Source organism: Oncorhynchus nerka, linkage group LG20, assembly GCF_034236695.1.
Source record: "Oncorhynchus nerka isolate Pitt River linkage group LG20, Oner_Uvic_2.0, whole genome shotgun sequence".
NCBI lineage: Eukaryota > Metazoa > Chordata > Actinopteri > Salmoniformes > Salmonidae > Oncorhynchus > Oncorhynchus nerka.
Window position 1 is genome coordinate 2352659 of NC_088415.1, and position 26373 is coordinate 2379031.

General features: G+C 44.9%; 1 protein-coding gene across 1 annotated transcript in view; it reads right to left on the reverse strand.

Annotated features, from left to right (window-relative positions):
• Window positions 1–440: 440 nt before the first annotated feature.
• The window catches only part of LOC115122253 (CXXC-type zinc finger protein 1-like), a 54995-nt gene continuing 29062 nt past the window's right edge, over window positions 441–26373 (reverse strand). The window contains exons 10-16 of the mRNA XM_065005121.1: window positions 11441–11648; window positions 11150–11263; window positions 11006–11055; window positions 6973–7069; window positions 5475–5627; window positions 4495–4637; window positions 441–541 (exon numbers count right to left, since the gene is read on the reverse strand). Coding sequence (XP_064861193.1) covers window positions 526–541; window positions 4495–4637; window positions 5475–5627; window positions 6973–7069; window positions 11006–11055; window positions 11150–11263; window positions 11441–11648 — 781 coding nt within the window. The 3' untranslated portion in view covers window positions 441–525. The remainder of the gene's footprint in view (window positions 542–4494; window positions 4638–5474; window positions 5628–6972; window positions 7070–11005; window positions 11056–11149; window positions 11264–11440; window positions 11649–26373) is intronic.

Sequence of the window (26373 nt, forward strand, 5' to 3'; positions counted from 1 at the left end):
TGTTCCAATGGACTGTGTTCTAATGGACTGTGTTCTAATGGACTGTGTTCCAATGGACTGTGTTCCAATGGACTGTGTTCTAATGGACTGTGTTCTAATGGACTGTGTTCTAATGGACTGTGATCTAATGGACTGTGTTCTAATGGACTGTGTTCTAATGGACTGTGATCTAATGGACTGTGTTCTAATGGACTGTGATCTAATGGACTGTGTTCTAATGGACTGTGTTCTAATGGACTGTGTTCTAATGGACTGTGTTCCAATGGACTGTGTTCCAATGGACTGTGTTCTAATGGACTGTGTTCTAATGGACTGTGATCTAATGGACTGTGTTCTAATGGACTGTGTTCTAATGGACTGTGATCTAATGGACTGTGTTCCAATGGACTGTGTTCTAATGGACCGTGTTCTAAGGATCCATGCAGATACAGGAAAACCAATAAATGAGTTAATATTTATTCAAAATGAGTGTTGACGTTTCCACACGGTTCTGGTTCTGAGGCTTGGTCATCTGGGGTCTGTAGTTCATCTGTCCAATCCCCTGCAAGGAGAGAGAAAGGCATTAATAACATTACAATACTGTATTCATTTAAGTTCTCCTTAAATCACACGCCAGTGTTGGTTTTGTATCCAATGCATTGAAGTAGTCTAGGCCTTCTAATCTAGTTGTATTGTAATCTTATCGCCTATTTGTTATCGATGCATAAAGTGAATATAAAAACAAGCCATGTAATAATATACATGGGTGTTATAACGTATCTCAAGCCTTCTCATTGGAAAGAAAAACACAAGCCGTCCTAATGCAGTATCAGCTTCACAGTGAAACACCACTATTCTTAAACAGGAAGCAAAACAACGTATTTAGTTATGTCCTTACTTGTTTTGTTTTTGCTTCAGCCTCTTGTTGGATCCTGTATTTTTACATTATAGCCCGTTACCATATATATGATTGAATATTATCTGCTGTTGCCTTGTGTGGATGTATGTGTGTGTTATGCAACATAGCTGACTTGAAACATTGTTAAAAGTTTCAAGGCCATGGGCTTTTCTCATGTTGGAAAAATACAGAAGACAGGGCACATTCAGAGCGTGGGGTTGCGAGAACAAGCGGTCTTTTTGTTAGATAACAGGAGCCAGGTGCGAGATAACGGTATGGCGCATGAGAGCCTGGATGTTCTTCACATCTATCAACAGAAGCGCCAAGAGGCGGGGACCCGCCTGAGCGCCTGCAATAGGCTGAGCAAGTTTAAACCACGCCCAGTCTCTACTGTGATAGGCCAACAGACGGGTTGGAACTGTCTATCACAGTATAAAGAATACTGTTTACATACATCCTGTCAGTTCTCTGTTCTGCCCTGCGTGGTATTACAGTGAGCCCGTATATACGAATGTTGCATTTGCCATTTATTACTTAGCTAATAAAAAACACATAGTATAAAATCGGTGACTCATTGTTATATTTATCCTGATACCAGATTTGAATTTACGCAACCCTAACACTCTAAACAATGTTTTTGAAAGCTTACCTGTCATACCCCACATAAAATTAATCTGGTCGGTGTTAGATTTAATTCACTAACAGGTACTGAGAAAATTAATTCTGTTTACTTGTTATTTGTGTTTAAATATTTCCATTCTGGGACAGTTGTTCGCTGAATTGCTAGCACTAGTTGCTCACACTGCTACATCGGCTGTAAACAGACGTAGCTAGTTAGCTAACATAAAAGCTAGCTTTGTTGAGGCCGGCTGCGTGATGACGCAGTTTCCCGGTTTAGGTTAGAGGTCACGTCGAAGTACGTTTCAAATTGAAGCGGATTTTAAGCGCTCTGCGTTCTCCTATACTAGACAGTATCTCTCTCATGTGTTCTTGGAAGATCCCCCCCCCCTTGATAAGAACGGGGAGAACGCAGAACGCAAGTGTGCATTCTGGAACACAGCACCCAGTCATTGTACTCAGTCCTATTCAGATAAAACAGCACACGACAAATGCAGTACCACTGTCCTCAGAGAGGTGGCGCCACTCCTACCACAGTGACGCTAAGTAAGACAAGGCAATAATACTGGGGTGTGTAGTGGCATCAGACCACCATGTAAACTAGTGTGGGTTCAACAACGGCTCATCTCCTTCAAAAACATTACAAAATAATAATAATACAATAGAGGAAACCTGGGCAGTCTATCTGTATCAGTCTATCTGTATCAGTCTATCTGTATCAGTCTGTCTGTATCAGTCTATCTGTATCAGTCTATCTGTATCAGTCTTTCTGTATCAGTCTGTCTGTATCAGTCTATCTGTATCAGTCTATCTGTATCTGTATCAGTCTGTCTGTATCAGTCTATCTGTATCAGTCTATCTGTATCAGTCTTTCTGTATCAGTCTGTCTGTATCAGTCTATCTGTATCTGTATCAGTCTATCTGTATCAGTCTGTCTGTATCAGTCTATCTGTATCAGTCTGTCTGTATCAGTCTATCTGTATCAGTCTATCTGTATCAGTCTATCTGTATCTGTATCAGTCTATCTGTATCTGTATCAGTCTATCTGTATCAGTCTATCTGTATCAGTCTATCTGTATCTGTATCAGTCTATCTGTATCAGTCTGTCTGTATCTGTATCAGTCTGTCTGTATCAGTCTATCTGTATCAGTCTGTCTGTATCTGTATCAGTCTGTCTGTCTGTATCAGTCTATCTGTATCTGTATCAGTCTATCTGTATCAGTCTGTCTGTATCAGTCTATCTGTATCAGTCTGTCTGTATCAGTCTATCTGTATCAGTCTGTCTGTATCAGTCTATCTGTATCAGTCTATCTGTATCAGTCTATCTGTATCAGTCTATCTGTATCTGTATCAGTCTATCTGTATCAGTCTATCTGTATCAGTCTGTCTGTATCAGTCTATCTGTATCTGTATCAGTCTGTCTGTATCAGTCTATCTGTATCAGTCTATCTGTATCAGTCTGTCTGTATCAGTCTATCTGTATCTGTATCAGTCTATCTGTATCTGCATCAGTCTATCTGTATCTGTATCAGTCTGTCTGTATCAGTCTATCTGTATCAGTCTATCTGTATCAGTCTGTCTGTATCAGTCTGTCTGTATCAGTCTATCTGTATCAGTCTATCTGTATCAGTCTGTCTGTATCAGTCTATCTGTATCTGTATCAGTCTATCTGTATCAGTCTATCTGTATCTGTATCAGTCTATCTGTATCAGTCTGTCTGTATCAGTCTGTCTGTATCAGTCTGTCTGTATCAGTCTATCTGTATCAGTCTATCTGTATCAGTCTGTCTGTATCAGTCTATCTGTATCTGTATCAGTCTGTCTGTATCTGTATCAGTCTGTCTGTATCAGTCTATCTGTATCAGTCTGTCTGTATCAGTCTGTCTGTATCAGTCTATCTGTATCTGTATCAGTCTATCTGTATCAGTCTATCTGTATCAGTCTGTCTGTATCAGTCTGTCTGTATCTGTATCAGTCTGTCTGTATCTGTATCAGTCTATCTGTATCTGTATCAGTCTGTCTGTATCAGTCTGTCTGTATCAGTCTATCTGTATCTGTATCAGTCTGTCTGTATCAGTCTGTCTGTATCTGTCTATCTGTATCAGTCTGTCTGTATCTGTATCAGTCTATCTGTATCAGTCTCTGTCTGTCTGTATCAGTCTATCTGTATCAGTCTCTGTCTATCTGTATCAGTCTATCTGTATCAGTCTCTGTCTATCTGTATCAGTCTATCTGTATCAGTCTCTGTCTATCTGTATCAGTCTATCTGTATCAGTCTCTGTCTGTCTGTATCAGTCTATCTGTATCAGTCTCTGTCTATCTGTATCAGTCTCTGTCTATCTGTATCAGTCTATCTGTATCTGTATCAGTCTATCTGTATCAGTCTGTCTGTATCTGTATCAGTCTGTCTGTATCAGTCTGTCTGTATCAGTCTATCTGTATCAGTCTGTCTGTATCAGTCTGTCTGTATCAGTCTATCTGTATCAGTCTGTCTGTATCAGTCTCTGTCTATCTGTATCAGTCTATCTGTATCAGTCTATCTGTATCAGTCTCTGTCTGTCTGTATCAGTCTATCTGTATCAGTCTCTGTCTATCAGTCTCTGTCTATCTGTATCAGTCTGTCTTTTTGTATCTGCCTCTGTGCATCTGCCCTTGGAGGTGCTGAGGTCCAGGTTACCGGGTCGTGGTGACAGGTTGTCATGGTGACAGGGTCTTGGTGGTCAAGGTGTAGTCATGGTAACAGCTTGGTTCAATCTGTCCTTGAAGGTGGGTTCGGAGGTTGGGATTGTGGTGACTGGGCCACCGCCAGGGTCGTGGTGTTGAGGGTCTTGTGGGGGAGGGGGGGGGGTGTCTATCTGTCCTGAGGAGATGCAGAGGCTCGTGATCGGGGGGGGTTGGTCCTCTACATATCCTTGGCGGTACGTAAGTCAGTAGTAACCATAGGAGGTTCGTGGTCAGGGGATAGTTCAAGGGTCATGGGCAGGAGGATTGGGGGTCTACCTATCCTTGGCGGTGCGGAGATCAGTGGTAACAGGGTCGTGCTGGATGGTCTGGTGCAGCATGAGGGCCAGGAGACCTGCTCTATTGGTCATGGCTGTTCGGACGTTCCTCTCCTGCTCAAAGAGCTCGTCCAGCTTGTACCACTGGACAAGAGGAGAGGGGACGAAGGAGAGGGGACGAAGGAGAGGACAAGAGGAGAGGGGACGAAGGAGAGGACAAGAGGAGAGGGGACGAAGGAGAGGGTAAGAGGAGAGGGGACGAAGGAGAGGACAAGAGGAGAGGGGACGAAGGAGAGGATAAGAGGAGAGGGGACGAAGGAGAGGACAAGAGGAGAGGGGACGAAGGAGAGGACAAGAGGAGAGGGGACGAAGGAGAGGACAAGAGGAGAGGGGACGAAGGAGAGGGCAAGAGGAGAGGGGACGAAGGAGAGGATAAGAGGAGAGGGGACGAAGGAGAGGATAAGAGGAGAGGGGACGAAGGAGAGGATAAGAGGAGAGGGGACGAAGGAGAAGACAAGAGGAGAGGGGACGAAGGAGAGGACAAGAGGAGAGGGGACGAAGGAGAGGGCAAGAGGAGAGGGGACGAAGGAGAGGATAAGAGGAGAGGGGACGAAGGAGAGGATAAGAGGAGAGGGGACGAAGGAGAGGATAAGAGGAGAGGGGACGAAGGAGAAGACAAGAGGAGAGGGGACGAAGGAGAGGACAAGAGGAGAGGGGACGAAGGAGAGGACAAGAGGAGAGGGGACGAAGGAGAGGACAAGAGGAGAGGGGACGAAGGAGAGGACAAGAGGAGAGGGGACGAAGGAGAGGATAAGAGGAGAGGGGACGAAGGAGAGGACAAGTCATATGAGAGAATGGCTACTTACTTAAACATATACAAGTAAAATGTTCCACATGATGACTAAAAAGGGCCTGAAATGTGGACTACATATGAGAGACTGACTTAACGTAACCTAGCTATATGATTATTATGACACTGACCACTCTGACTCTCTCCAGGTCCACCTCAGCCCTCCTCAGTTTCTCCCAGCAGTAATGCTTGTTACACTTGCGCTTCGACACCCGGCAGTACTCTCCTGTGGGCTGGAAGACGTCTCTCACCAGGGGACAGCCACACACCTCGTCCACAGTAACCTGGAAGGAGACAGGGCTCAGGTGGGAGGGACCACTGAAACATAACGGTCCTGGAGTCATAATGTGTTATTGAACTGAATAAAAATGCCAAATGGCGTATATTGTTATGAAGATGATGTGTAGGATCAAGGCCTATAAATAGATGAGAAGGTGAGAGAAACCTACCTTGGGTTCTAAAACCTACCTTGGGTTCTAAAACCTACCTTGGGTTCTAAACCTACCTTGGGTTCTAAACCTACCTTGGGTTCTAAAACCTACCTTGGGGTCTAAACCTACCTTGGGGTTCTAAACCTACCTTGGGGTTCTAAACCTACCTTGGGTTCTAAACCTACCTTGGGGTCTAAACCTACCTTGGGGTCTAAACCTACCTTGGGTTCTAAACCTACCTTGGGTTCTAAACCTACCTTGGAGTCTAAACCTACCTTGGAGTCTAAATCTACCTTGGGGTCTAAACCTACCTTGGAGTCTAGATCTAACCTTGGAGTCTAGATCTAACCTTGGGGTTCTAAACCTACCTTGGGTTCTAAAACCTACCTTGGGTTCTAAACCTACCTTGGGTTCTAAAACCTACCTTGGGGTCTAAACCTACCTTGGAGTCTAAATCTAACCTCGGAGTCTAAACCTACCTTGGGTTCTAAACCTACCTTGGGTTCTAAACCTACCTTGGGTTCTAAATTTACCTTGGGTTCTAAAACCTACCTTGGGTTTTAAAACCTACCTTGGGTTCTAAATCTACCTTGGGTTCTAAAACCTACCTTGGAGTCTATAAACCTACCTTGGAGTCTATAAACCTACCTTGGAGTCTATAAACCTACCTTGGAGTCTAAACCTACCTTGGAGTCTAAATCTACCTTGGGGTCTAAATCTAACCTTGGAGTCTAGATCTAACCTTGGAGTCTAAACCTACCTTAGAGTCTAAACCTACCTTGGGTTCTAAACCTACCTTGGGTTCTAAACCTACCTTGGGTTCTAAATTTACCTTGGGTTCTAAAACCTACCTTGGGTTTTAAAACCTACCTTGGGTTCTAAATCTACCTTGGGTTCTAAAACCTACCTTGGAGTCTATAAACCTACCTTGGAGTCTAAACCTACCTTGGAGTCTAAATCTACCTTGGGGTCTAAATCTAACCTTGGAGTCTAGATCTAACCTTGGAGTCTAAACCTACCTTAGAGTCTAAACCTACCTTGGAGTCTAAACCTACCTTAGGGTCTCTAGAGTGTTCAGGACACAACACCTGCAGTCTCTTACAGTAGGTTTTACTCTGAGGGTTGCTATGACAGCTATTCATGTGTTATGAAGGGTATGTGTAGGTTGTTATAAGTCTACCTTAGGGTCTAAACCTACCTTGGGGTCTCTAGAGTGTTCAGGACACAACACCTGGAGTCTCTTACAGTAGGTTTTACTCTGAGGGTTGTATACGTCACAGAACAGTCTGGTTGCACTGCGGAGAGAGAACATAAACAACTAACTAACTCAAGTAAATAACACTCATTTCCTACAAACTACTTTTCTATGAGTGTGATTTATACACTGAGTATATCAAACAGTAACAACTCTTTAAACTACAGTCCTGGCCAAAGGTTTGAGAATGACAACAAATATACATTTTCACAAAGTCTGCTGCCTCAGTCTGCATGATGGCAATTTGAATATACTCCAGAATGTAATGAAGAGAGATCAGATGAATTGCAAAGTTCCTCTTTGCCATGCAAATGAACTGAATCCCGAAAACAAAAACATTTCCACTGCAATTCAGCCCTGCAACAAAAGGACCAGCTGACATCATGTCAGTGATTCTCTCGTTAACACAGGTGTGAGTGTTGACGAGGACAAGGCTTGAGATCACTCTGTCATGCTGATTGAGTTCGAATAACAGACTGGAAGCTTCAAAAGGAGGGTGGTTCTTGGAATCATTGTTCTTCCTCTGTCAACCATGGTTACCTGCAAGGAAACATGTGCCGTCATCATTGCTTTGGACAAAAAGGGCTTCACAGGCAAGGATATTGCTGCCAGTAAGATTGCACCTAAATCAACCATTTATCGGATCATCAAGAACTTCAAGGAGAGCGGTTCAATTGTTGTGAAGAAGGCTTCAGGGAGACCAAGAAAGTCCAGCAAGCACCAGGACCGTCTCCTAAAGTTGATTCAGCTGTGGGATCGGGGCACCACCAGTACAGAACTTGCTCAGGAATGGCAGCAGGCAGGTGTGAGTGCATCTGCACTCACAGTGAGGCGAATACTTTTGGAGGATGGCCTGGTGTCAAGAAGGGCAGCAAAGAAGCCACTTCTCTCCAGGAAAACCATCAGGGACACACTGATATTCTGCAAAAGGTACAAGGATTGGACTGCTAAGGACTGGGGTAAAGTCATTTTCTCTGATGAATCCCCTTTCCGATTTTTTTGGGGCATCTGGAAAAAAGCTTGTCCGGAGAAGACAAGGTGAGGGCTACCATCAGTCCTGTGTCATGCCAACAGTAAAGCATCATGAGACCATTAATGTGTGGTGTTGCTTCTCAGCCAAGGGAGTGGGCTCACTCACAATTTTGCCAAAGAACACAGCCATGAATAAAGAATGGTACCAACACATCCTCCGAGAGCAACTTCTCCCAACCATCCAGGAACAGTTTGGTGACGAACAATGCCTTTTCCAGCATGATGGAGCACCTTGCCATAAGGCAAAAGTGGCTCGGGAAACAAAACATAGATATTTTGAATCCATGGCCAGGAAACTCCCGAGACCTTAATCCCATTGAGAACTTGTGGTCAATCCTCAAGAGGCGGGTGGACAAACAAAAACCCACAAATTCTGACAAACTACAAGCATTGATTATGCAAAAATGGGCTGCCATCAGTCAGGATGTGGCCCAGAAGTTAACTGACAGCATGCCATCAGTCAGGATGTGGCCCAGAAGTTAACTGACAGCATGCCATCAGTCAGGATGTGGCCCAGAAGTTAATTGACAGCATGCCATCAGTCAGGATGTGGCCCAGAAGTTAACTGACAGCATGCCATCAGTCAGGATGTGGCCCAGAAGTTAATTGACAGCATGCCATCAGTCAGGATGTGGCCCAGAAGTTAACTGACAGCACGCCATCAGTCAGGATGTGGCCCAGAAGTTAACTGACAGCATGCCATCAGTCAGGATGTGGCCCAGAAGTTAACTGACAGCATGCCATCAGTCAGGATGTGGCCCAGAAGTTAATTGACAGCATGCCGGGGTGGATTGCAGAGGTCTTGAAAATGAAGGGTCAACACTACAAATACTCTTTGCATCAAGGTCAAGTAATTGTCAATAAAAGCCTTTGACACTTATGAAATGCTTGTAATTATACTTCAGTATCCATAGTAACATCTGACAAAAAATATCTAAAGACACTGAGACAGCAAACTTTGTGGAAATTAATATTTGTGTCATTCTCAAAACTTTTGGCCACGACTGTACTACAACTAGTTTGATGGTTGTAGTATTAACATTCATTTTTTAATTTTATTTTACTTTAATAAGAACAAATTCTTATTTTCAATGACGGTCTAGGAACAGTGGGTTAACTGCCTGTTCAGGGGCAGAACGACAGATTTCGTACCTTGTCAGCTCGGGGATTTGAACTTGCAACCTTTCGGTTACTAGTCCAACACTCTAACCACTAGGCTACCCTGTCGCCCCCATACTGAAATTATAGATTGTAGTGGATGAAACGTCACATTTCTTTAGGCTACTGATCTTAATGAACGATTTCAGTAAAATACCTGAGACCAGTGGTAGGTGTAGATCACGTCCCAGCTCTACGTGTGGTTGTCTCACCTAGCTATCTGAATATACTAACTACTGTGATATGTGGTTGTCTCACCTAGCTATCTGAATATACTAACTACTGTGATATGTGGTTGTCCACCTAGCTATCTGAATATACTAACTACTGTGATATGTGGTTGTCCCACCTAGCTATCTGAATATACTAACTACTGTGATATGTGGTTGTCCCACCTAGCTATCTGAATATACTAACTACTGTGATATGTGGTTGTCCACCTAGCTATCTGAATATACTAACTACTGTGATATGTGGTTGTCCACCTAGCTATCTGAATACACTAACTACTGTGATATGTGGTTGTCCCACCTAGCTATCTGAAGATGAATATACTAACTACTGTGATATGTGGTTGTCCCACCTAGCTATACTAACTACTGTGATATGTGGTTGTCCCACCTAGCTATACTAACTACTGTGATATGTGGTTGTCCACCTAGCTATCTGAATATACTAACTACTGTGATATGTGGTTGTCCACCTAGCTATCTGAATATACTAACTACTGTGATATGTGGTTGTCCACCTAGCTATCTGAATATACTAACTACTGTGATATGTGGTTGTCCACCTAGCTATCTGAATATACTAACTACTGTAATATGTGGTTGTCCCACCTAGCTATCTGAATATACTAACTACTGTGATATGTGGTTGTCTCACCTAGCTATCTGAATATACTAACTACTGTGATAAGTGGTTGTCTCACCTAGCTATCTGAATATACTAACTACTGTAATATGTGGTTGTCTCACCTAGCTATCTGAATATACTAACTACTGTAATATGTGGTTGTCTCACCTAGCTATCTGAATATACTAACTACTGTAATATGTGGTTGTCTCACCTAGCTATCTGAATATACTAACTACTGTAATATGTGGTTGTCCACCTAGCTATCTGAATATACTAACTACTGTAATATGTGGTTGTCTCACCTAGCTATCTGAATATACTAACTACTGTAATATGTGGTTGTCCACCTAGCTATCTGAATATACTAACTACTGTAATATGTGGTTGTCCCACCTAGCTATCTGAATATACTAACTACTGTAATATGTGGTTGTCCCACCTAGCTATCTGAATATACTAACTACTGTAATATGTGGTTGTCCACCTAGCTATCTGAATATACTGTGATATGTGGTTGTCTCACCTAGCTATCTGAATATACTAACTACTGTGATATGTGGTTGTCCCACCTAGCTATCTGAATATACTAACTACTGTGATATGTGGTTGTCCCACCTAGCTATCTGAATATACTAACTACTGTAATATGTGGTTGTCCACCTAGCTATCTGAATATACTAACTACTGTAATATGTGGTTGTCCACCTAGCTATCTGAATATACTGTGATATGTGGTTGTCCACCTAGCTATCTGAATATACTAACTGTATAATATGTAATATACTAACTGTATGTAATATACTAACTGTCTCTGTGGATAAATGACTGGAATGTAAATGTAAAGCTATTATACAATTTTCCATAAATTTCATTGACATTTGGTGTCAGTCGTAGGTCATGTGATGTTGCCGGTGGGATTGGTCCTTACCCTTCGATGCGTGTGGGGTACATGGAGCCGAAGGAGGTCTGGCTCTCATACTGCACAAGGAAAACATTAAAATGAAAAAACATTTAAATACAACACAGTTTTATTACAACACATTGCTGCTCAAATGTTTTTTGACCTACTGACCTTAGCGTAGCATCTCTCCATGTGTCTTAGCGCCACCTTGGGGTTGACGGGGTGACTGCAGGACACGCAGAATATCTGCAGGTCTGTGTCTGTGTCCCCTTCGGCCTCATTCACCTAAAAGAGAGAAAAAAAATGAATAAACCAAAAACAAAGTGAAACAAAGCAACTCAGAATGGACGGGCTTTTGAGGCTGTGTACGAGGCTGTGTATGAGGCTGTGTTTGAGTCTCTCTCTCTCTCTCTCTGTCTCTCTCTCTCTCTCTCTCTCTGTCTCTCTCTCTCTCTCTCTCACCTCTTCGTCCTGTTGCACCACCTGTTGCTTAGCCTTGGCGATGATCCCCTCCAGCTCGTGGAAGCGTTTCTCCATGTCCGTGAGTCTCAGGCGGGCTGACTGCTGATCTCTCCTGATTCGCTCCAGCAGCCTCTTGCCCTGCTCCTCGGCTATACAGGGAGACTGCTGCCACTGCTGTATCCTCTGAGGCAAGATCTCATAGATACGACTGGTGGGGACAGAGAGAGACAGAGAGTTAGAGAGAGACAGAGAGTTAGAGAGAGACAGAGAGTTAGAGAGAGACAGAGAGAGTTAGAGAGAGACAGAGAGTTAGAGAGAGACAGAGAGTTAGAGAGAGAGAGAACGCAAAAGAGATGGAGAGAGAGAGACAGAGAGTTAGAGAGAGACAGAGAGTGAGAGAGAGAGAGAATCCATGGAATCTAACCACTTCTGGGAAAATTGGAAAACACTAAACAAACAACAACACGAATAGTTATTTATCCAAAATGGAGATGTACGCTGCCCTACCAAGAGCCAAACAGATTGGAGAAGTGGTTTACCCATACTGCCCTACCAAGAGCCAATCAGATTGGAGAAGTGGTTTACCCATACTGCCCTACCAAGAGCCAATCAGATTGGAGAAGTGGTTTACCCATACTGCCCTACCAAGAGCCAATCAGATTGGAGAAGTGGTTTACCCATACTGCCCTACCAAGAGCCAATCAGATTGGAGAAGTGGTTTACCCATACTGCCCTACCAAGAGCCAATCAGATTGGAGAAGTGGTTTACCCATACTGCCCTACCAAGAGCCAATCAGATTGGAGAAGTGGTTTACCCATACTGCCCTACCAAGAGCCAATCAGATTGGAGAAGTGGTTTACCCATACTGCCCTACCAAGAGCCAATCAGATTGGAGAAGTGGTTTACCCATACTGCCCTACCAAGCAAAAAGACAGTAACTGCTCACAGCGTGGAACTGAAAATGTTTTATTTGATTTATTTTCACATAATTTTATTTTCACAGTAACCTTTATTTATTTTCACAGTAACCTTTATTTATTTTTACAGTAACCTTTATTTATTTTTACAGTAACCTTTATTTATTTTCACAGTAACCTTATGCAGTTACTGCTAACATGACCCCCCCATGTTCTCCAAAACACAATAAAATACGAGGCAGGATACTTGTCCACATGATGAAGCATGTATTTAATGTAGCAAAAATTACATGAACTAATTTTCGACCAAATGAGCAGTTACTGCCTTTTTGCTTGGTAGGGCAGTATGGGTAAACCACTTATCCAATCTGATTGGCTCTTGGTTGGGCAGTATGGGTAAACCACTTCTCCAATCTGATTGGCTCTATAACAAAGAACAAACAGCAAAAAACATATACATGATCAAATACAAATCTTAGAATCAACTATTAAATACTACCAGAACCCACTGGATTCCAGAACCCACTGGATTCCAGAACCCACTGGATTCCAGAACCCACTGGATTCTCCAATTACATTGAATGAACTACAGGACAAAATAAAAACCCTCCAACTCAAAAGGCCTGTGGTGTTGATGGTATCCTAAATGAAATGATAAAATATACAGACAACAAATTCCAATTGGTTATACTTAAACCCTTCTTTAACATAATTCTTAGCTTACATTTACATTTAAGTCATTTAGCAGACGCTCTTATCCAGAGCGACTTACAAATTGGTGCATTCACCTTATGACATCCAGTGGAACAGTAGTGCATCTAAATCTTTTAAGGGGGGTGAGAAAGATTACTTTATCCTATCCTAGGTATTCCTTAAAGAGGTGGGGTTTCAGGTGTCTCCGGAAGGTGGTGATTGACTCCGCTGTCCTGGCGTCGTGAGGGAGTTTGTTCCACCATTGGGGGGCCAGAGCAGCGAACAGTTTTGACTGGGCTGAGCGGGAACTGTACTTCCTCAGTGGTAGGGAGGCGAGCAGGCCAGAGGTGGATGAACGCAGTGCCCTTGTTTGGGTGTAGGGCCTGATCAGAGCCTGGAGGTACTGAGGTGCCGTTCCCCTCACAGCTCCGTAGGCAAGCACCATGGTCTTGTAGCGGATGCGAGCTTCAACTGGAAGCCAGTGGAGGGAGCGGAGGAGCGGGGTGACGTGAGAGAACTTGGGAAGGTTGAACACCAGACGGGCTGCGGCGTTCTGGATGAGTTGTAGGGGTTTAATGGCACAGGCAGGGAGCCCAGCCAACAGCGAGTTGCAGTAATCCAGACGGGAGATGACAAGTGCCTGGATTAGGACCTGCGCCGCTTCCTGTGTGAGGCAGGGTCGTACTCTGCGGATGTTGTAGAGCATGAACCTACAGGAACGGGCCACCGCCTTGATGTTAGTTGAGAACGACAGGGTGTTGTCCAGGATCACGCCAAGGTTCTTAGCGCTCTGGGAGGAGGACACAATGGAGTTGTCAACCGTGATGGCGAGATCATGGAACGTGCAGTCCTTCCCCGGGAGGAAGAGCAGCTCCGTCTTGCCGAGGTTCAGCTTGAGGTGGTGATCCGTCATCCACACTGATATGTCTGCCAGACATGCAGAGATGCGATTCGCCACCTGGTCATCAGAAGGGGGAAAGGAGAAGATTAATTGTGTGTCGTCTGCATAGCAATGATAGGAGAGACCATGTGAGGTTATGACAGAGCCAAGTGACTTGGTGTATAGCGAGAATAGGAGAGGGCCTAGAACAGAGCCCTGGGGGACACCAGTGGTGAGAGCACGTGGTGTGGAGACGGATTCTCGCCACGCCACCTGGTAGGAGCGACCTGTCAGGTAGGACGCAATCCAAGCGTGGGCCGCGCCGGAGATGCCCAACTCGGAGAGGGTGGAGAGGAGGATCTGATGGTTCACAGTATCGAAGGCAGCCGATAGGTCTAGAAGGATGAGAGCAGAGGAGAGAGAGTTAGCTTTAGCAGTGCGGAGCGCTCCGTGATACAGAGAAGAGCAGTCTCAGTTGAATGACTAGTCTTGAAACCTGACTGATTTGGATCAAGAAGGTCATTCTGAGAGAGATAGCGGGAGAGCTGGCCAAGGACGGCACGTTCAAGAGTTTTGGAGAGAAAAGAAAGAAGGGATACTGGTCTGTAGTTGTTGACATCGGAGGGATCGAGTGTAGGTTTTTTCAGAAGGGGTGCAACTCTCGCTCTCTTGAAGACGGGAGGGACGTAGCCAGCGGTCAGGGATGAGTTGATGAGCGAGGTGAGGTAAGGGAGAAGGTCACCGGAGATGGTCTGGAGAAGAGAGGAGGGGATAGGGTCAAGCGGGCAGGTTGTTGGGCGGCCGGCCGTCACAAGACGCGAGATGTCATCTGGAGAGAGAGGGGAGAAAGAGGTCAGAGCACAGGGTAGGGCAGTGTGAGCAGAACCAGCGGTGTCGTTTGACTTAGCAACGAGGATCGGATGTCGTCGACCTTCTTTTCAAAATGGTTGACGAAGTCATCTGCAGAGAGGGAGGAGGGGGGGAGGAGGATTCAGGAGGGAGGAGAAGGTGGCAAAGAGCTTCCTAGGGTTAGAGGCAGATGCTTGGAATTTAGAGTGGTAGAAAGTGGCTTTAGCAGCAGAGACAGAAGAGGAAAATGTAGAGAGGAGGGAGTGAAAGGATGCCAGGTCCGCAGGGAGGCGAGTTTTCCTCCATTTCCGCTCGGCTGCCCGGAGCCCTGTTCTGTGAGCTCGCAATGAGTCGTCGAGCCACGGAGCGGGAGGGGAGGACCGAGCCGGCCTGGAGGATAGGGGACATAGAGAGTCAAAGGATGCAGAAAGGGAGGAGAGGAGGGTTGAGGAGGCAGAATCAGGAGATAGGTTGGAGAAGGTTGGGCAGAGGGAAGAGATGATAGGATGGAAGAGGAGAGAGTAGCGGGAGAGAGAGAGCGAAGGTTGGGACGGCGCGATACCATCCAGTAGGGGCAGTGTGGGAAGTGTTGGATGAGAGCGAGAGGGAAAAGGATACAAGGTAGTGGTCGGAGACTTGGAGGGGAGTTGCAATGAGGTTAGTGGAAGAACAGCATCTAGTAAAGATGAGGTCGAGCGTATTGCCTGCCTTGTGAGTAGGGGGGGAAGGTGAGAGGGTGAGGTCAAAAGAGGAGAGGAGTGGAAAGAAGGAGGCAGAGAGGAATGAGTCAAAGGTAGACGTGGGGAGGTTAAAGTCGCCCAGAACTGTGAGAGGTGAGCCGTCCTCAGGAAAGGAGCTTATCAAGGCATCAAGCTCATTGATGAACTCTCCGAGGGAACCTGGAGGGCGATAAATGATAAGGATGTTAAGCTTGAAAGGGCTGGTAACTGTGACAGCATGGAATTCAAAGGAGGCGATAGACAGATGGGTAAGGGGAGAAAGAGAGAATGACCACTTGGGAGAGATGAGGATCCCGGTGCCACCACCCCGCTGACCAGAAGTTCTGACCCAACTAAAACAAAGACACAACAAAGGAACTAAGGTCAGAACGTGACACGGGAGATAAAGCAAGTTGTCTTTACTAAAGAGAAACACCATGAGTATAGCAATAGGCCTAGCAGATTTCTTGCTTAGCAATTTAAAAAAGGCCACAATCATCCGAACAGGTCCTAGAGGCAATTACCTCCATGCCACCTAACAAGTCCCCAGGCCCAGACGTGTTTCCCAGAAAGCTTTTTGGCCCCAGCTTAGCCCTATTTTCATGTCAATGCTGGATGATAATTTTTTTTTGCAAAAACTGAGCTCTCCCAGACTATGTACACAGCCCACATTAAAGTGTTGCTCAAAAAAGACAAGGACCCTCTATCCTGCTCGTCCTTCTGGTTCACTCTTCTTCCCAAAATAATAAAAGCGGACCAAACTGGATTTATTAGAGACAGGTACTCTTCTGATAACATTCTCCGACTTTTTGATATTATTGATCAAGTAAACGCACAGAAGGCTCCTGTCCTGCTGGAGGCTGAGAAGTTGTTTCACACCACTGTCCTGCTGGCTTCACTGGAGGCTGAGAAGGTGTCCCACACCCCTGTCCTGCTGGCTTCACTGGAGGCTGAGAAGGTGTTCCACACCCCTGTCCTGCTGGCTTCACTGGAGGCTGAGAAGGTGTTCCACACCCCTGTCCTACTGGCTTCACTAGAGGCTGAGAAGGTGTTTCACACCACTGTCCTGCTGGCTTCCCTGGAGGCTGAGAAGGTGTTCCACACCACTGTCCTACTGGCTTCACTGGAGGCTAAGAAGGTGTTCCACACCCCTGTCCTGCTGGCTTCACTGGAGGCTGAGAAGGTGTTCCACACCCCTGTCCTGCTGGCTTCACTGGAGGCTGAGACGGTGTTCCACATCACTGTCCTGCTGTCTTCACTGGAGGCTGAGAAGGTGTTCCACACCCGTCCTGCTGGCTTCACTGGAGGCTGAGACGGTGTTCCACATCACTGTCCTGCTGTCTTCACTGGAGGCTGAGAGGGTGTTCCACACCCCTGTCCTGTTGGCTTCACTGGAGGCTGAGAAGGTGTTCCACACCCCTGTCCTGCTGGCTTCACTGGAGGCTGAGAAGGTGTTCCACATCCCTGTCCTGCTGGCTTCACTGGAGGCTGAGAAGGAATTCCACATCCCTGTCCTGCTGGCTTCACTGGAGGCTAAGAAGGTGTTCCACACCACTGTCCTGCTGGCTTCACTGGAGGCTGGGAGGAATTCGACAGGATGGAGTGGAGCTTTCTGTTAATGGTCTGAATTCTGACAGATTCCCATTGGGTTTACTTGATAGCCACCTACACAAATAGCTAGCTAGAACAAAGTGTTAATAAGATAAATTAATTTAAAAAGATTAAAAGCAATACAAATAAGTTCTCCAGTAAGCACAAGACAAGGATGCTCTCTGTCCCCCTGCTTTACTTGTTAGGGGCGGAGCCTTTGGCAGATTCATATAAGGAGAAATCTAACTATTATGGGTGTTTCTGCAGACGGCCTTCAGCACAAGATTTCTCTCTACGCGGATGATGTCTTGCTCTACGTATCCAACCCTGAGAAATCCCCTCATTTTAGACACATTTGCTCAGTAGGGAAAGTTTTCAGGCCATAAGATACATTTGAACAAATCCATTGTTTGTCCTCTCAATCTTCCACTCACCAGCTCTATGAAGACACTGTGTCAGTTCCAATGGAAGACTGTCTCTACCTGTCAGTTACAATGGAAGACTGGCTCTATCTGTCAGTTCCAATGGAAGACTGTCTCTGCCTGTCAGTTCCAATGGAAGACTGTCTCTGCCTGTCAGTTCCAATGGAAGACTGTCTCTATCTGTCAATTCCAATGGAAGACTGTCAGTTCCAATGGAAGACTGTCTGTATCTGTCAGTTCCAATGGAAGACTGTCTCTATCTGTCTGTTCCAATGGAAGACTGTCTGTATCGGTCAGTTCCAATGGAAGACTGTCTCTATCTGTCAGTTCCAATGGAAGACTGTCTCTATCTGTCAGTTCCAATGGAAGACTGTCTCTGCCTGTCAGTTCCAATGGAAGACTGTCTCTATCTGTCAGTTCCAATGGAAGACTGTCTCTATCTGTCAGTTCCAATGGAAGACTGTCTCTATCTGTCTGTTCCAATGGAAGACTGTCAGTTCCAATGGAAGACTGTCTGTATCTGTCAGTTCCAATGGAAGACTGTCTCTATCTGTCTGTTCCAATGGAAGACTGTCTCTATCTGTCAGTCCCAATGGAAGACTGTCTCTATCTGTCTGTTCCAATGGAAGACTGTCTGTATCTGTCAGTTCCAATGGAAGACTGTCTCTATCTGTCTGTTCCAATGGAAGACTGTCTCTATCTGTCTGTTCCAATGGAAGACTGTCTCTATCTGTCAGTTCCAATGGAAGACTGTCTGTATCGGTCAGTTCCAATGGAAGACTGTCTCTATCTGTCAGTTCCAATGGAAGACTGTCTCTGCCTGTCAGTTCCAATGGAAGACTGTCTCTATCTGTCTGTTCCAATGGAAGACTGTCTCTATCTGTCTGTTCCAATGGAAGACTGTCTCTACCTGTCAGTTCCAATGGAAGACTGTCAGTTCCAATGGAAGACTGTCTGTATCGGTCAGTTCCAATGGAAGACTGTCTCTATCTGTCAGTTCCAATGGAAGACTGTCTCTATCTGTCAGTCCCAATGGAAGACTGTCAGTTCCAATGGAAGACTGACTCTACCTGTCAGTTCCAATGGAAGACTGTCTCTACCTGTCAGTTCCAATGGAAGACTGTCTGTATCTGTCAGTTCCAATGGAAGACTGTCTGTATCTGTCAGTTCCAATGGAAGACTGTCTCTATCTGTCTGGTCCAATGGAAGACTGCCTCTATCTGTCAGTTCCAATGGAAGACTGTCAGTTCCAATGGAAGACTGTCTATCTGTCAGTTCCAATGGAAGACTGTCTGTATCTGTCAGTTCCAATGGAAGACTGTCTCTATCTGTCTGTACCAATGGAAGACTGTCTCTATCTGTCAGTTCCAATGGAAGACTGTCAGTTCCAATGGAATACTGTCTATCTGTCAGTTCCAATGGAAGACTGTCTCTATCTGTCAGTTCCAATGGAAGACTGTCTGTATCTGTCAGTTCCAATGGAAGACTGTCTCTATCTGTCAGTTCCAATGGAAGACTGTCAGTTCCAATGGAAGACTGTCTCTATCTGTCAGTTCCAATGGAAGACTGTCAGTTCCAATGGAAGACTGTCTCTATCTGTCAGTTCCAATGGAAGACTGTCTCTATCTGTCAGTTCCAATGGAAGACTGTCAGTTCCAATGGAAGACTGTCTCTATCTGTCAGTTACAATGGAAGACTGTCTCTATCTGTCAGTTCCAATGGAAGACTGTCTATATCTGTCTGTTCCAATGGAAGACTGTCAGTTCCAATGGAAGACTGTCTGTATCTGTCAGTTCCAATGGAAGACTGTCTCTATCTGTCTGTTCCAATGGAAGACTGTCTCTATCTGTCAGTTCCAATGGAAGACTGTCTGTATCTGTCAGTTCCAATGGAAGACTGTCTCTACCTGTCAGTTCCAATGGAAGACTGTCTCTATCTGTCAGTTCCAATGGAAGACTGTCTCTACCTGTCAGTTCCAATGGAATACTGTCAGTTCCAATGGAAGACTGTCTCTATCTGTCAGTTCCAATGGAAGACTGTCTCTATCTGTCTGTTCCAATGGAAGACTGTCAGTTCCAATGGAAGACTGTCTGTATCTGTCAGTTCCAATGGAAGACTGTCTCTATCTGTCTGTTCCAATGGAAGACTGTCTCTATCTGTCAGTCCCAATGGAAGACTGTCTCTATCTGTCTGTTCCAATGGAAGACTGTCTGTATCTGTCAGTTCCAATGGAAGACTGTCTCTATCTGTCTGTTCCAATGGAAGACTGTCTCTATCTGTCTGTTCCAATGGAAGACTGTCTCTATCTGTCAGTTCCAATGGAAGACTGTCTGTATCGGTCAGTTCCAATGGAAGACTGTCTCTATCTGTCAGTTCCAATGGAAGACTGTCTCTGCCTGTCAGTTCCAATGGAAGACTGTCTCTATCTGTCTGTTCCAATGGAAGACTGTCTCTATCTGTCTGTTCCAATGGAAGACTGTCTCTACCTGTCAGTTCCAATGGAAGACTGTCTGTATCGGTCAGTTCCAATGGAAGACTGTCTCTATCTGTCAGTTCCAATGGAAGACTGTCTCTATCTGTCAGTCCCAATGGAAGACTGTCAGTTCCAATGGAAGACTGACTCTACCTGTCAGTTCCAATGGAAGACTGTCTCTACCTGTCAGTTCCAATGGAAGACTGTCTGTATCTGTCAGTTCCAATGGAAGACTGTCTGTATCTGTCAGTTCCAATGGAAGACTGTCTCTATCTGTCTGGTCCAATGGAAGACTGCCTCTATCTGTCAGTTCCAATGGAAGACTGTCAGTTCCAATGGAAGACTGTCTATCTGTCAGTTCCAATGGAAGACTGTCTGTATCTGTCAGTTCCAATGGAAGACTGTCTCTATCTGTCTGTACCAATGGAAGACTGTCTCTATCTGTCAGTTCCAATGGAAGACTGTCAGTTCCAATGGAATACTGTCTATCTGTCAGTTCCAATGGAAGACTGTCTCTATCTGTCAGTTCCAATGGAAGACTGTCTGTATCTGTCAGTTCCAATGGAAGACTGTCTCTATCTGTCAGTTCCAATGGAAGACTGTCAGTTCCAATGGAAGACTGTCTCTATCTGTCAGTTCCAATGGAAGACTGTCAGTTCCAATGGAAGACTGTCTCTATCTGTCAGTTCCAATGGAAGACTGTCTCTATCTGTCAGTTCCAATGGAAGACTGTCAGTTCCAATGGAAGACTGTCTCTATCTGTCAGTTACAATGGAAGACTGTCTCTATCTGTCAGTTCCAATGGAAGACTGTCTCTATCTGTCTGTTCCAATGGAAGACTGTCAGTTCCAATGGAAGACTGTCTGTATCTGTCAGTTCCAATGGAAGACTGTCTCTATCTGTCTGTTCCAATGGAAGACTGTCTCTATCTGTCAGTTCCAATGGAAGACTGTCTGTATCTGTCAGTTCCAATGGAAGACTGTCTCTACCTGTCAGTTCCAATGGAAGACTGTCTCTATCTGTCAGTTCCAATGGAAGACTGTCTCTACCTGTCAGTTCCAATGGAATACTGTCAGTTCCAATGGAAGACTGTCTGTATCTGTCAGTTCCAATGGAAGACTGTCTCTATCTGTCAGTTCCAATGGAAGACTGTCTGTATCTGTCAGTTCCAATGGAAGACTGTCTGTATCTGTCAGTTCCAATGGAAGACTGACTCTACCTGTCAGTTCCAATGGAAGACTGACTCTACCTGTCAGTTCCAAACGAAGACTGTCTCTACCTGTCAGTTCCAATGGAAGACTGTCTGTATCTGTCAGTTCCAATGGAAGACTGTCTGTATCTGTCAGTTCCAATGGAAGACTGTCTCTATCTGTCTGGTCCAATGGAAGACTGCCTCTATCTGTCAGTTCCAATGGAAGACTGTCAGTTCCAATGGAAGACTGTCTATCTGTCAGTTCCAATGGAAGACTGTCTGTATCTGTCAGTTCCAATGGAAGACTGTCTCTATCTGTCTGTACCAATGGAAGACTGTCTCTATCTGTCAGTTCCAATGGAAGACTGTCAGTTCCAATGGAATACTGTCTATCTGTCAGTTCCAATGGAAGACTGTCTCTATCTGTCAGTTCCAATGGAAGACTGTCTGTATCTGTCAGTTCCAATGGAAGACTGTCTCTATCTGTCAGTTCCAATGGAAGACTGTCAGTTCCAATGGAAGACTGTCTCTATCTGTCAGTTCCAATGGAAGACTGTCTCTATCTGTCAGTTCCAATGGAAGACTGTCAGTTCCAATGGAAGACTGTCTCTATCTGTCAGTTCCAATGGAAGACTGTCTCTATCTGTCAGTTCCAATGGAAGACTGTCTCTATCTGTCTGTTCCAATGGAAGACTGTCAGTTCCAATGGAAGACTGTCTGTATCTGTCAGTTCCAATGGAAGACTGTCTCTATCTGTCTGTTCCAATGGAAGACTGTCTCTATCTGTCAGTTCCAATGGAAGACTGTCTGTATCTGTCAGTTCCAATGGAAGACTGTCTCTACCTGTCAGTTCCAATGGAAGACTGTCTCTATCTGTCAGTTCCAATGGAAGACTGTCTCTACCTGTCAGTTCCAATGGAATACTGTCAGTTCCAATGGAAGACTGTCTGTATCTGTCAGTTCCAATGGAAGACTGTCTCTACCTGTCAGTTCCAATGGAAGACTGTCTCTATCTGTCAGTTCCAATGGAAGACTGTCTCTACCTGTCAGTTCCAATGGAATACTGTCAGTTCCAATGGAAGACTGTCTCTATCTGTCAGTTCCAATGGAAGACTGTCTCTATCTGTCAGTTCCAATGGAAGACTGTCTGTATCGGTCAGTTCCAATGGAAGACTGTCTCTATCTGTCAGTTCCAATGGAAGACTGTCTCTATCTGTCAGTCCCAATGGAAGACTGTTTGTATCTGTCTGTTCCAATGGAAGACTGTCAGTTCCAATGGAAGACTGTCAGTCCCAATGGAAGACTGTCAGTTCCAATGGAAGACTGTCAGTCCCAATGGAAGACTGTCAGTTCCAATAGAAGACTGTCTCTATCTGTCTGTTCCAATGGAAGACTGTCAGTTCCAATGGAAGACTGTCTCTACCTGTCAGTTCCAATGGAAGACTGTATCGGTCAGTTCCAATGGAAGACTGTCTCTATCTGTCAGTTCCAATGGAAGACTGTCTCTGCCTGTCAGTTCCAATGGAAGACTGTCTCTATCTGTCTGTTCCAATGGAAGACTGTCTCTATCTGTCTGTTGCAATGGAAGACTGTCTCTACCTGTCAGTTCCAATGGAAGACTGTCAGTTCCAATGGAAAACTGTCTCTATCTGTCAGTTCCAATGGAAGACTGTCTGTATCGGTCAGTTCCAATGGAAGACTGTCTCTATCTGTCAGTTCCAATGGAAGACTGTCTCTATCTGTCAGTCCCAAAAGGAAGACTGTCTCTATCTGTCAGTCCCAATGGAAGACTGTCAGTTCCAATGGAAGACTGACTCTACCTGTCAGTTCCAATGGAAGACTGTCTCTACCTGTCAGTTCCAATGGAAGACTGTCTGTATCTGTCAGTTCCAATGGAAGACTGTCTGTATCTGTCAGTTCCAATGGAAGACTGTCTCTATCTGTCTGGTCCAATGGAAGACTGTCTCTATCTGTCAGTTCCAATGGAAGACTGTCAGTTCCAATGGAAGACTGTCTATCTGTCAGTTCCAATGGAAGACTGTCTGTATCTGTCAGTTCCAATGGAAGACTGTCTCTATCTGTCTGTTCCAATGGAAGACTGTCAGTTCCAATGGAAGACTGTCTGTATCTGTCAGTTCCAATGGAAGACTGTCTGTATCTGTCAGTTCCAATGGAAGACTGTCTGTATCTGTCAGTTCCAATGGAAGACTGACTCTACCTGTCAGTTCCAATGGAATACTGTCAGTTCCAATGGAAGACTGACTCTACCTGTCAGTTCCAATGGAAGACTGTCTCTACCTGTCAGTTCCAATGGAAGACTGTCTGTATCTGTCAGTTCCAATGGAAGACTGTCTGTATCTGTCAGTTCCAATGGAAGACTGTCTCTATCTGTCTGGTCCAATGGAAGACTGCCTCTATCTGTCAGTTCCAATGGAAGACTGTCAGTTCCAATGGAAGACTGTCTATCTGTCAGTTCCAATGGAAGACTGTCTGTATCTGTCAGTTCCAATGGAAGACTGTCTCTATCTGTCTGTACCAATGGAAGACTGTCTCTATCTGTCAGTTCCAATGGAAGACTGTCAGTTCCAATGGAATACTGTCTATCTGTCAGTTCCAATGGAAGACTGTCTCTATCTGTCAGTTCCAATGGAAGACTGTCTGTATCTGTCAGTTCCAATGGAAGACTGTCTCTATCTGTCAGTTCCAATGGAAGACTGTCAGTTCCAATGGAAGACTGTCTCTATCTGTCAGTTCCAATGGAAGACTGTCAGTTCCAATGGAAGACTGTCGCTATCTGTCAGTTCCAATGGAAGACTGTCTCTATCTGTCAGTTCCAATGGAAGACTGTCAGTTCCAATGGAAGACTGTCTCTATCTGTCAGTTCCAATGGAAGACTGTCTCTATCTGTCAGTTCCAATGGAAGACTGTCTCTATCTGTCTGTTCCAATGGAAGACTGTCAGTTCCAATGGAAGACTGTCTGTATCTGTCAGTTCCAATGGAAGACTGTCTCTATCTGTCTGTTCCAATGGAAGACTGTCTCTATCTGTCAGTTCCAATGGAAGACTGTCTGTATCTGTCAGTTCCAATGGAAGACTGTCTCTACCTGTCAGTTCCAATGGAAGACTGTCTCTATCTGTCAGTTCCAATGGAAGACTGTCTCTACCTGTCAGTTCCAATGGAATACTGTCAGTTCCAATGGAAGACTGTCTGTATCTGTCAGTTCCAATGGAAGACTGTCTCTACCTGTCAGTTCCAATGGAAGACTGTCTCTATCTGTCAGTTCCAATGGAAGACTGTCTCTACCTGTCAGTTCCAATGGAATACTGTCAGTTCCAATGGAAGACTGTCTCTATCTGTCAGTTCCAATGGAAGACTGTCTCTATCTGTCAGTTCCAATGGAAGACTGTCTGTATCGGTCAGTTCCAATGGAAGACTGTCTCTATCTGTCAGTTCCAATGGAAGACTGTCTCTATCTGTCAGTCCCAATGGAAGACTGTTTGTATCTGTCTGTTCCAATGGAAGACTGTCAGTTCCAATGGAAGACTGTCAGTCCCAATGGAAGACTGTCAGTTCCAATGGAAGACTGTCAGTCCCAATGGAAGACTGTCAGTTCCAATAGAAGACTGTCTCTATCTGTCTGTTCCAATGGAAGACTGTCAGTTCCAATGGAAGACTGTCTCTACCTGTCAGTTCCAATGGAAGACTGTATCGGTCAGTTCCAATGGAAGACTGTCTCTATCTGTCAGTTCCAATGGAAGACTGTCTCTGCCTGTCAGTTCCAATGGAAGACTGTCTCTATCTGTCTGTTCCAATGGAAGACTGTCTCTATCTGTCTGTTGCAATGGAAGACTGTCTCTACCTGTCAGTTCCAATGGAAGACTGTCAGTTCCAATGGAAAACTGTCTCTATCTGTCAGTTCCAATGGAAGACTGTCTGTATCGGTCAGTTCCAATGGAAGACTGTCTCTATCTGTCAGTCCCAAAAGGAAGACTGTCTCTATCTGTCAGTCCCAATGGAAGACTGTCAGTTCCAATGGAAGACTGACTCTACCTGTCAGTTCCAATGGAAGACTGTCTCTACCTGTCAGTTCCAATGGAAGACTGTCTGTATCTGTCAGTTCCAATGGAAGACTGTCTGTATCTGTCAGTTCCAATGGAAGACTGTCTCTATCTGTCTGGTCCAATGGAAGACTGTCTCTATCTGTCAGTTCCAATGGAAGACTGTCAGTTCCAATGGAAGACTGTCTATCTGTCAGTTCCAATGGAAGACTGTCTGTATCTGTCAGTTCCAATGGAAGACTGTCTCTATCTGTCTGTACCAATGGAAGACTGTCTCTATCTGTCAGTTCCAATGGAAGACTGTCTGTATCTGTCAGTTCCAATGGAAGACTGTCAGTTCCAATGGAAGACTGTCTCTATCTGTCAGTTCCAATGGAAGACTGTCTCTATCTGTCAGTTCCAATGGAAGACTGTCTCTATCTGTCTGTTCCAATGGAAGACTGTCTCTATCTGTCAGTTCCAATGGAAGACTGTCAGTTCCAATGGAAGACTGTCTCTATCTGTCAGTTCCAATGGAAGACTGTCTCTATCTGTCTGTTCCAATGGAAGACTGTCTCTATCTGTCAGTTCCAATGGAAGACTGTCAGTTCCAATGGAAGACTGTCTATCTGTCAGTTCCAATGGAAGACTGTCTCTATCTGTCAGTTCCAATGGAAGACTGTCTCTATCTGTCAGTCCCAATGGAAGACTGTCTCTATCTGTCAGTCCCAATGGAAGACTGTCAGTTCCAATGGAAGACTGACTCTACCTGTCAGTTCCAATGGAAGACTGTCTCTACCTGTCAGTTCCAATGGAAGACTGTCTGTATCTGTCAGTTCCAATGGAAGACTGTCTGTATCTGTCAGTTCCAATGGAAGACTGTCTCTATCTGTCAGTTCCAATGGAAGACTGTCAGTTCCAATGGAAGACTGTCTCTATCTGTCAGTTCCAATGGAAGACTGTCTCTATCTGTCTGTTCCAATGGAAGACTGTCTCTATCTGTCAGTTCCAATGGAAGACTGTCAGTTCCAATGGAAGACTGTCTCTATCTGTCAGTTCCAATGGAAGACTGTCTCTATCTGTCAGTTCCAATGGAAGACTGTCTCTATCTGTCTGTTCCAATGGAAGACTGTCAGTTCCAATGGAAGACTGTCTGTAT